Raw genomic sequence first — 11,989 nt, forward strand, 5'->3', positions numbered from 1 at the left:
CCACCAATCGCGGCTCGCTTTACAACTCGCCGCGACGCGTGAACCAATCGCCGCGCGTCTCCGGGGCCAGCGTGTGAAATCTAACGGGACATTTTCCGCCAATCGGGAGCCGCGTTACAAGGCCCGCCGGCGTGACGTCACACGAGACCGGGTACGAGTGAGCAGAAATCAAGAATATTCATTCAGTTAGCAACGCTCAGGCGAGGTGGACGAAGGTGTGTGTGCTATGTGTGAGGCCGCGCGCGGCTCCCCTCGTGAAGTGTGTTGACGCGTTAGTGTGACAGTTCTTGCGGTGAATTCTTTGCTCGCGCGAGACGGAGAAACAGACAGAAGACATGTTGACCTCAAGTGGAAATCAGTACCTTCGGCCAGAGTACCTCAACCCCATCCAGGGCCACTCCATCGAGGTAAGAGAACCCCTGGGTGTGTGTGTGATAGTCCACGTGTGTGTGTGTGTGTGTGTGTGTGTGTGTGTGTGTGTGTGTGTGTGTGTGTGTGTGTGTGTGTGGAAAGGAAAGTAAGTCGTGTCATGCGATAGGAAATAATTTGTCAAGTGAAGTTTCGTGAAGTTTTGAAAAGTTTTGCGTGCCAGTGTGTGTGTGTGTGTGTGTGTGTGTGTGTGTGTGTGTGTGTGTGTGTGTGTGTGTGTGTGTTTTGCAGTTATAATATGCGAAGTTAGTAAAAAAAGTAACAAGGACTAAGTGGCTTAAGTGTTAGAGAAGATGAGAGAGAGAGAGAGAGAGAGAGAGAGAGAGAGAGAGAGAGAGAGAGAGCAATATTTATAGCATCTTATGTGGCGTGTTGTTTGTGTGCGTTAGTGGTGATGTACGACTCATAATGTGCGTATCAGTGTCACGGCTTAACACGCAAAAATGTGTGTGTGTGTGTGTGTGTGTGTGTGTGTGTGTGTGTGTGTGTGTGTGTGTGTGCAAATGTTTAAAATTTCATCTATATTTCATCTATTATGCTCATGTGATGTATGTGAATAGACGCGTAAATATCGGTGGAACTATAAGCTCAATGTGTTTAGTTGCATATTCATACCTATAAATTGCTATTAGTTCAACGGTAATACTTTTTGTTCATTCGTATGCACGTGACCTGTTGCATATGTATAAGTCGCCACATTCCCACTAAACGTTAAAAAGAATAGGCCACGGGGATGGAAATGTATGAGGAACGTTTGCATGGGTCAGGGAGGATAACGTAAAAAAAGTGTAAAATGTTGGTTTCTGTGTTGGGGTTGTTTAAGGTGTCTGTGTTAGGTGTTAGGGTTGGATGAGGTTGCTGTATAAGGTAGTTGTTGCCGGATGAGGCGAGGAAATGTAGCAAAGTCCTGTCCTGGCAAACTATTGGGGTCACGTAGGGCTGAAACTTCCTTGTGAGCCGCGTGGAGGGTTAGGTCAGGTTGCGTGCGTGTGCGGGAAGGTGTTGAGGCCGACAGGTAAACAATCGCTCTTCTCCCCCCAGCTGGACGCCAAGAAATCCCCGCTCGCCCTGCTGGCCCAGACCTGCTCCTCCATAGGGGCAGACCTCACGCAGAAGGGCGGCATCGCCTCCGTGGACAAGGCCTCCAAGGGCAAGTCCTCCCCCGGGGCCAAGTCTCCGGGCGCCACCCTCAATATATCACCCTCTGACGACCCCGCCAAGACCACGCCCTCCGCCGCCTCCTCCTTCAAGCCCTACGAGAAGAAGGACGACGACGACCGCATCAGCCCCAGCAAAAGGTCCTCGCCACACTCCCGCTCCCCCGGGTGTAGCCAGCCCAGCGCCGAGAGGTCATCCTCCAGGGGCAGCGACAGCGGCAGGTCGTCCTCGAGGAACAGGGACCCGCCCTCCTCTTCCTCCATCTCGCCGCGGGTGTCCTCCCCCGCCGTCACCCCCAAGAGCAGCTCCTCCGTCTCCGCCTTCAGCTGCCACGCCCTGTCCAGCCTGGGCGACCTCACCAAGGACCCGCTGGCCGCCTACAAGCTGGCGCCCAGCCTCTACCCGCACCTGGCGCTCGGCCTCGATCCCCTGGGCGCCGCAGGGCTCTCAGCCCTCACAGCCAAGGTGAGTCAGTCCTCCGGGGGCGGGATTGGGGGAGGGGGCAGGGCGTCCGTGGTGGGACGAGGATTTGTGGGCCGTCAAGGAGGGTGGCGGGGCGGGAGCCAAGTGGGCGAGGAGGGGCGGCCTAGGCGTTGTCCTGAGGGGTCTGGGGGCAGGGCGGCCTTGACTGAGGCGTAGTTAGTGGCTCCATTATTTATGGCGACTTGGTTAATGTTGGTTCAGAGGAACGTTTTGTCAAGGGCTCGTATATTTAGGCGGACGGCGGCGTGGGCGAGCAGCGGGGGGCGGCGAGGCTGAGGAACGAGGAACATGATGCAGGACACACACACACACACACACACACACACACACACACACACACACACACACACACACAGCTTAAAAACCCATTAAGGTGAGACAAGGTGGCGAAAAGTTGGTTTCAATCCCCAGCTGCATGACGCTGCCCGCCTCACCTGTCGCCGCCCTCACCTTTTTGCCGCTCCGCTCATTAGTCACACCTTTTTTCACCTGCCGCATCACATAGCCTCCAAAGCTGACTGTTCTCATTAATTTCCCGCGTCAGGTGTGTGCCCCAGTGGCCATGACTCACCGTGACGTCACTTCCGCTCGAGGCAGCCACAACCACGCTGAATTTCCCAAACTTTTCGTCCATGAGTCAGTTTTCCGCGTGTTCGTATCGCCTGTCGTGGCTTCGAATTCACGCTCCGGAAGGCTCGTGTAATATCCACATTCTTATTATCACCAAGTAATTCATGCATGTTAATCTTATATGCTAGTTTATTTTACATTTTCTCCATCTCAACCCTTCTTTTTTTTTTCTCGTTACGGTTCCTCTGTTTCCTTTCGTTCACCTGATCTCATTCGCTTGATTGCGTATGTGTTCACCTCACACCTGTCGTACTCTGCCTCCTCTTTTTCCTTGCCCCCTTCTCCCTCCTCGTTCTCCTTCATCACCACCACCTCCTCCTCCTCTTCTTCTTCCTCCTCCTTGCATCACTCACGCCTGCCATTGTTCCTTAGTCTTCTTTTTTTCTTCTTTTTCGTGGTTTTATTTTTGGGGGTCTTGGTCCTCTTCTTTCCGCTCCATTTGGCATTTCCTCGAGATCATTAATTACCTCAAGTTGGAAGTGATCTCTCCCTCGCCCCCATCCTCCTCCACCCTCTGTCTCTCTCGCGCTCTCTTTCTCTCGTTTTTCGGCTGTTAAGTTGGCGTATATTCCTCACAAATCTCCCTCCCTCTCCTCGACCTCCACATTCCTCCTCACTCATGTTTTTCTTCTCTTCCCCTTAACACCTCTTTCCTCTGCAGGGCGTTTTTCCATCTTCGCATAACTTAACCTTTCTTCTCTCACCTCTTCACCATCATTATTGCCTTCTCTTCTTTCTCTCCTATTCTCCTTTCTTCATCTCTTCTCTCATTATGTTTTCTTTCCATAATCTTTACCTCGCTTTCTCATCTTTCCCATCTTCTATTCTTCCTTTCCTTCCCTCCTTCACCATTACTACTTTCTCTCCTCTTCTCTTTCCTTCTATTCTCCTTTCTCCCTTCATCTCTTCCTCTTATGTTTTCTTTCCATAATCTTCATCTTCCCCGTTTTCTCTTCTCTCTCCTCTCCCATTTATCCATTTTCTTCCTCCGTTCTCCTTTCCCTCACCGCCATGACCTAATCTTCCTCTCCTTCCTCTCCTCCCTCCCTCATCGTTTCACCTTGTTTATTCCCTCCTCTTCCCTTCATCATTCTCTCATAACTCACACCTCCTCCTCCTCCTCCTCCTCCTCCTAAAACTTATCTCCTTCCCCTCTTCTTTTCTCGTTTCCTCCCTCATCGCTTGCACTCATCACTTTTCCTCCCTCCTCCTTCCTCCTCCATTACCTTATCACTCTTGCTTTCATCACCTGCACTTCTTACCCTCACACCTGACGTTAATTAAATCCTCGTCTCCCTTTCCTTTTCTTTCCTCACTTTGCTTCTCATAATATTTTCTTTTTCGCCTTTCTTCATCGCTCATTCCTCACCGTCTCATTCTCCTACATGGTGCTTCTAATTCCTCATCTTCTTCTCCTCCTTCTCCCCCTCATCTCCATGCATCAAGTGTCTTTTTGCTCTCCTTCATTACCATTTCCTTTCCATATTTTGTCCCTTTTTTCCCTAGATTCTAATCATCACATGTCTTCCCAACTCTCTCATCACTACGATCTTATCTCCCTCTCCTCGTTTCCTTCTTACACGTGGTTATAAGTCCTCCTTCTCCCTCCTTTTTTCCCTCTCTCCTTCCCTCCTTCACTGCTCCCCTGTCTCCATCACATTCATTACTTCATATGTCATACCTTCGCCTCCTTGTCTCCCCCTCACACAGCGCTCCGTCCTCCTCCTCTCTCTCTCTCCTTTTTCCTCTAATCTTTCCTCCTCCACTGCATCCTTTTCTGTCCCTCACTCCCATCACCTCATCTGTCATCCCTTCACTTATTTTCGCTCTTACGCGTGGCACTAAGGTTGGTACTGTCAGATTAACATTAACTATTAACTATTTCCAAAGTCCAAAAACGTGATTAATCGGGGTTTCGGGCGTGTTTTGGGGGTCTGGTTTTAGAAGCTCTGTCAAACCACCACCAGGGCCATATAACTACCCAGGGAAATGTCCACAACTCTACGAAAGCCTTGTTAAATGTATGTGTGTCCTAAGGCGTCGAAATGCTCAAATAAGAATATAGCGCTAAGTTTTAATGTTCATGGTATACAAAAAAACTTCAAACTAACACCAGGGTCATAAAACTACCCAGGGAAATGTCCACAGCTCCAACGAAAGCCTTGTTAAATATGTGTCCTAAGGCGTCTAAATCCTGAAATATGAATATAGCGCTAAGTTTTAATGTTCATGGTATACAAAAGACTTCAAACTAACACCAGGGTCATAAAACTACCCAAGGAAATGTCCATAACTACGAAAGCCTTGTCAAATATGTGTCCTAGGGCTCCGAAATGCTCAAATAAGAATGTAGCGCTAGGTTTTAATGTTCATTGATTTCAAACTAACACCAGGGTCATAAAACTACCCAGGGAAATGTCCACAACTGTGTGTGTGTGCTAGGATGCCGGAATGTTAAGAAATATGACGCTAAGTCCTTTCTCCCTCCTCAGGTCCCCACCAGCACATCGGCGGCGCTTTCCAGCCCTTACATCGGCTACGCGAGAGTCAAGACGGCGAACGGCACGGAGACGGTAGTGCCAGTGTGCCGTGACCCCTACTGCAGCGGGTGCCAGATCAACGCCCACGCGGCACAGGTCGTCAACGGCACCTGTCCCCCTGGATGCTCGCAATGCTCCCAGATCGCAGCGCACACCAAGAACCTCGCCGCCCTGCCCGGCCTCCTGCCCTCCTTGCCCGCCTCCACCCTGTAAGTTCCTCTAATGCTCGTTGATCTTTCTAGCGTCACGAGGCTCATCAATCTGTATTTCTTATTGGCTGCTGAATTGCTTATTTTCTAATCCTTTTTTATGCTTTTGCTTGTGAGTCAATTCCTGGTAGTGGTAGAAGGCAGACCAAAGGATAAGGGAACAAGAAGACTAACTTTCTCTTGCATATTTACCGTTGATTTGGTTGTTTTCTTCCTCTAAATCTTTCGTTTGAGCCCTCACTCGTATATAGTAGCAGAAGGCAGACTAATAGATCAACAAACAAGAAGACCGTAACTTCCTCCTCCTACAATGAAAACTGAACAAAATTTGTCAGAAGAATATTCAAAATTTACTGTCAGAGCTGTTTTGATACTCCTCGGAAAAGTTCAATTCGTGGAAAGAAAAATAATCCGTAGAGGAGAGTTGGAAGCTCCTTCATTTTACTGTAAAAGTTTATAAGAAAGCGTGTGCTGCGTTACGGATGGCGGAGCGGCTCATTGTGTTCAGATAATGCCTGTTTTTGCCTCTTAACGTAATCTTTGTGAGTAATGATCCGGCTTCTTGACGCGCCCGCCTGACAGGTGTCTTGTCGACTTAACGATCAGGAGTTTTGCTTCAGGCTGTTTCTCGTGGTCAGGTCCGTTGCAGAGGCAGACAGATGCAAGCACGATCCCAAAAGAACTTGCTGTAAGAACTCGTTAAGGAATACTAAACTAATCCCTTCTGTTACCCGGAAATATTATGATCAATTTTCGTGTTCTTAAAGTCGTAGAACTGCCAGCAAATTGAAGTTACGAAAAGAAAAGTACAAGAAAAGCGTTGAATCATGTTAAGTTTGTGCTTCTAGGTTGACTAGTCACGAGAGATTTCAGTGTTCCAGTTCACACATTTCGTCATGCCTGTAAGAAGGTGGCCTAAAGGGAGCATTATTTCATCCTCCATAATTGCCCCGTTCATCAATGTTTCCGTTTCCACGTTGAAAGTCCCCGGAAGGTTTCATTTTCCACGTCGCGTCGTGATGAAATAGATAGCTTTTTTTGATCACCCATTATTAAATACTTATAATTTCTCTTTTCCGCATCTGTCATATCCGTTTTGAGAGCAGCTTGTTGATGCGGATTTTACATTTATTTAGAAGTTGCCTCTATTCAAAAAAGTCTGCAAGAAAGTATGCGAGAGGAGTATCCAGACACTTCTCCATCCGAAATTGACCTCTCTTTTGGCCACTATTCTCTACTATCTTTTATAGGAGCAATGTTAGCGGGCTTTTTATGTTCTTATTTAGTTTTGCCCTTGAACTGCTTCCATTACTTCTCCTCCTTCGTGTATAGTCCATTTTCTCACGTTCTTGAGGTCACACTACATATACTGTTTAAAAAAATTACGTTCATGCTCGCCCCGTCCGTCAAAGTCGCCCACAGATGGCGCCACCTGACCCCATTAACGTCGCCTTTCCTTGTGCTCATCTGAAGGTCGCCTGGTTAGCGTCACGCCTTCTTGGTCCACTTTTTAGGGCTCGTGAGGTTTATTGGGCGTGAAGACTTACACGCCAGGCACTAAAATCTTCCACATAATTCCCAAACGTTATTCACAATCCAATTTTCTCGTAATACCTTTTGTCATTGGGAGAACATTATTGGTGCTCAGTCAGACGTGAAATCATGTTCTTACTCCCCGACTTTTTTTGTTTTTTTTTTCTCCTTTTCTGAATGATTCTTATGAGAGGTCTTGACGAAACATGTAATTAAATAGGATATCGCTGCCTTATGCTTTGTCTTTCTCAATTTCTTTCCTCAATTCTCTTTTGTAAAACTAAAGTAGGAAAATGTGGAGTCACCTAATTTAACAGCTTCAAAGTTAGGGTTGTCTTTTTTTTGCTTTCTTTTTGTGGTTTAGTCTTTTTTTCCTTTTTTGTTGTGTGCGTGAAGATGTTCCTTGTGCAATGGTCGCCTCGCTAAGTGGATTGTAGTGGTGTGTGTGTGTGTGTGTGTGTGTGTGTGTGTGTGTGTGTGTGTGTGTGTGTAGAGGCAATCGTCAACTCAAGCCCTGGTGGTGATGACGCTCGGTGGGAAATGGTGTTGTGACAGTGGAGTTGAGGAGGTAATGGAGTTTGATGGTGGTGGTGGTGGTGTGTGTGGGAAGATAAGAGGAAGGATAGTGGTGTTGGGAGGTGTTTAGACTACGCGGTGCTGGTGGAGGTGGGTGGATGGGTGATGGTGAGACATAATATTGAAGTGGTGATGATGTGACTCACTGTGGAGGTAGCGGCTGGTGGTGGGTGAAAGTGGTGTTGAGTTGGTGGTGATGGTGGTGGTGGTGGTTGGTGGAGTCGCTTGCGGCGAGTATCACTATAATGTTTGTCATCACGGCCAACTTGATTGTGGTTTCATGCTGTCTGGGAGGTAATAGTGGTGGTGGTGGTAGTGGTGGTGATGGTGGTTAATTCCTGTCCAGCTACGGTTGGAGTGCTCAGAGGCAAATAGACGTTGTAATGCTGGCAGTGTATGAATTGTTCTTGTGATCAGCGGAGTTTAGTGGCGGTGATTATATAGTCGTGGCGGCGGGGAGGTAACGAAGTCTGCGAAGGGCGTTGAGATGTAGCGCAAAATACATATCTTTGTCTCCACTTTTGCCTCGCTCATCCAGTTTAATAGGAAAGAAATGGAGCTCGTGATGACGGTGATGACGATAACGAGAATATAAGTATGATATGAATGACTCCACTGCAATGACATAGAGGGAGATGATCACGGCAATCGGACTTGGATATTATCACGGATTGGTTTAGTTTGTGTGTAAGTGTGATAAGAGAGGCACACGGAAAATGATAGGAAGGAATGCGATCAATGGTATCAGCGTTGGTTATTAGAACGGAATGACTAAACTTACGTGTCTGCATCTTAACAAATGTGTCCTAACTGATGTGTCTTCGCTGATGTGTTGTAACTAATATATCGTAACTTTTGGCTTAACTGATGTGTGTATGGAGACGGGAAGGGACGGGAGGAAAGACCGAAGGAAATGCTAGTGATGTTGGCTTAACTTATGTGTCTGTGTCCTTACTAATGTCTCTCTTTCTTCAGCAGCGGTCTGTATCCTCCCCCGGGGCTGGTGGGCGGCTCACACCAACCCTACGTCTGCAACTGGATAGCGGGGGACACCTTCTGCGGGAAGCGGTTCTCCACCTCAGAGGAACTTCTTCAGCACCTTCGAAGTCACACCAACCTCTCCACCTCCGACTCCTCGCTCTCACTCCACGCCCTCCACCACCCACTCCTCGCCGGGCACCTCCCACGAGGCTACCCCACTCCACCCCTCTCACCCCTCTCAGCAGCACGCTACCACCCCTATGCCAAGCCGCCTCTTGCTCACCTCCCCCCGACGGCTCCACTCCCCGCCTCCGCCCTCTCCGCAGCCACCCTATCCGGCCTCCACCCACATCCCCTCTCCGCCTACTACAACCCCTACTCCTTGTACGCCCGGGGACTTGGGGCCACCGCAGGGCTTCACTAGTGTTTCCAGCCCACGCCCGTGCCTGTGGGTGGCGAGGGCGAGGACATTGGGTGTCTGAGGGGCGTTCTGAAGGGCGTCTCCTCAACTGTGTGCTGTGATGTTACTTCTTCAATATGTACAAATCAGTGTTTTATGTGAAGAAAGATATTCGAGTCATGCTTTTTGTTAACGTTTACGACTACTGGAGAGAGAGAGAGAGAGAGAGAGAGAGTCTGTTATATCGTTTCCTTTATCAATGTTTTATGTGTGTGTGTGCGTGTGTGTGAGAGAGAGAGAGTGGACGCGGACGTAAGAGAAAGACATGTTTTACTTAATGATCTGTGATTTTTCTTTTGAACGTCGAGGACAATCATATTAGTTTTATCTTTCGTTCGTTCTCCCCAAGTCAAGGCGGGGACTGTGATCTCATGTGAGGGTGGGGAGGAGGAGGAGGAGGGGGGGTGAAGATGGCTAGGTGGGGAAGGGCGGGGAGGCTGGGGTATGGGGCGGGCTACCCTTCCCCTCCTCCCCTCACTCCCCCCATCACAGCTAACAACCGGCGCCCCAAGATGTTGTGACACTGTACCACCACAACCACCTGCCAGCACCCCTTCCCCCCTCCCCCAACACCTCCCCCCCCCCACCCCTAACACACCCTCACCCTATATATTCACTGTACATTTCCTGTGTGTGTCATGTCATGTGTTTTCAGCAGACGCAGCGAAGTATCTGTTTGTATATTTATTGTACAATATCTGTAAGCCAAGTTTTAGAGGGAAATACATTTATTTACAGATCGACAACGTCTCTGATTGTCCCTAAATTGGGTTTTCGCTGATGGCTGTTGCTCCCCTGGCCTCCGCGGTTCTCAGGGTCAAATTCTTTAATATTCCTGAAGCCAACCTCATTTTTAGGCATTTCCAGGGGTAGTTTTATGACCCTTCTTGTAGTTTGATCCTTTTTCTATACCATGAACCTAAACTTCCACTCATAAGAACCCGACTGATCATCTTTTTTGGCCTTTGGAAATAGTTGATGTGTGGGGCGGAGGCCTCTAACAATACCTCCCTTAGAGAGCGGCGCCGCGATAATAGGGCTGTGAAAGTTCCTGTTGAGGGCTATTGCTGAGGCTCTACCCGCTTACTGTAGTGTTGCAGAGAGAGAGAGAGAGAGAGAAAGAGAGGGAGAGGGAGAGAGATTTAGGAACTGACACACTTCCAAGAAAGACTTCAAAACATTCCTCCCACACCGCCGCCGCCGCCGCCATAACTCTGCGCCAGCGGGTCGCGACGGCCATAAAGTTTGGGCTCATAATTAAGCGCCGCGTCGCCGCCTCCCCCGCGCGGCGCAGCTCCAAGCAGGTAAATATGCCACCAATAGTCGTGCATTTGCCTCGAACGCCGGCGAAAATAGCTGACGTCTCCGTAAAGTGCGGGAGGCAGTTTGTAAGGAGGATCTAAATACAAGGAAGGAAAGGTTACGTACGGGGCGGCATTATCGTAAATACGGCCGCGATGTTAAGAGGCTTTATGTACTCCTTAATGTCTGTCTGTACCCTTAGTGGTGGCGCGGCACACTTTATGGCGCTCCGTGACTTGTGGCTTCATCTACAAATTTTGGTTGTGTGGCGCAATTGCAGTTAAGGGAATTTTTCACTTCGTTCATCTTCTCGCGCGCGGAGGAATGCACTTGTGGGGGCTGAGGTGTGCGTGTGGTGGGCTTATGTCTGGCGGCGGACTCGTACACTACATGTTTATCTGTTGGGTGGGGGGGTGGGGGACTAGTCGACTTTGTGGCGGTGAGTAAGCAGAACATTTCACCTCGATCATTTCCATTGCGCGCGAAAGACTGCACACACACACACACACACACACACACACACACACACACACACACACACACACACACTTGTAACGCCGAAAAGTATGTAGCGGCGGTTTTATATCTGCCGCCTCACTACATGTTTATAGGGGCGCGCGGGGGCTTCATAGCGAGGGTGAGTGGTGGTCGGGGCGAGAACTGCACTAACAAAAATTTCTCACATCGTTGGTCTCCACTCGCAGATGAACGGATCCATTTGTGACACTAAAACCGTCAGTCTGTGCCCTTAGTGGTGCGGCCGCGGGGTTTATGGGGTCGTGCGTCTGGTGTGTTCCAACTACAAGCGGTCCCCAGCTAGTTTTGCGTCATGTATACTTTATTTTCGTTTTTTTTCTTTCTGCACGCCATATATATGTTTCCGCAACACGTGTAGCATAAAACTGTCAAGTGTAGGATGATAAAAACGAGGGAGAGATATGGACGCACTTATCTTTAATGCTAACACTGGATGTTAATTGTTTTGGCATCGTCCTGTATCCTTATCTCAACCTTTAGCGGTCTGTTTTACTTAATTTTTCCCTTGAGTTGAATAGTTTACTGTAAGATAAAAAAAAAAAACTCCTCTAGTGTGTTCCAACTACATACGATCCCCAGCTAGTTTTGCGTCATGTATTCTTTCTTTCTTTATTTTTTTTTCTGCACGCCATATACATGTTTCCGCAACACGTGTAGCATAAAACTGTCAAGTATAGGATGAGAAAAACGAGGGAAAGATATGGACGCACTTATCTTTAATGCTAACCTTGGATTTTAATTGTTTTGGCATCGTCCTGTATTCTTATCTCCCCCTTTAGCGGTCTATTTTTACTTAATTTTGCCCTTGAGTTGAATCGTTTACTGTAAGATATAGATAAACTCCTCCAATGCCTTCCATATCATTAATACTAACCACTAACATTTTCTCTCGTATATATCTTTCACTATATTTTGCGGGATTTTTTTTATTTTATATTTTTAATTTTTTTATCCTTGAGCTGCATCCTTTCCTGTAAAAAAAATCCTATCCTTTAATGCTTTGAATAAGTAGCATGACTTTCCTTCTTTTCCGTCTACATTTAGAGTTTATTTATTTATTTATTTATTTGCCCTTGAGCTGCCTCCTTTAATGTAAAAAAAAAAAAAAAATCTCTTCCTTCAGTGGTTTAAATATCACTAATGCTAACCTA

General features: G+C 47.9%; 1 protein-coding gene across 2 annotated transcripts; it reads left to right on the forward strand.

Annotated features, from left to right (window-relative positions):
* Positions 1–171: 171 nt before the first annotated feature.
* Positions 172–9,745, forward strand: LOC126995148 (zinc finger protein Noc-like). Of its 2 annotated transcripts, none has more exons than XM_050854426.1 (4): positions 172–407; positions 1,471–2,052; positions 5,193–5,449; positions 8,537–9,745. In XM_050854426.1, exons 1-4 carry the CDS (start codon positions 336–338, stop codon positions 8,961–8,963), a joined length of 1,338 nt encoding a protein of 445 aa, XP_050710383.1. In that variant the 5' UTR covers positions 172–335; the 3' UTR covers positions 8,964–9,745. The 2 variants fall into 2 exon arrangements, with proteins under 2 accessions (XP_050710383.1, XP_050710382.1); XM_050854425.1 differs by having other exon boundaries at positions 173–407; positions 8,534–9,745.
* The last annotated feature ends 2,244 nt before the right edge of the window (positions 9,746–11,989 follow it).

The sequence above is a fragment of the Eriocheir sinensis genome, chromosome 7 (genome assembly GCF_024679095.1).
Source record: "Eriocheir sinensis breed Jianghai 21 chromosome 7, ASM2467909v1, whole genome shotgun sequence".
NCBI lineage: Eukaryota > Metazoa > Arthropoda > Malacostraca > Decapoda > Varunidae > Eriocheir > Eriocheir sinensis.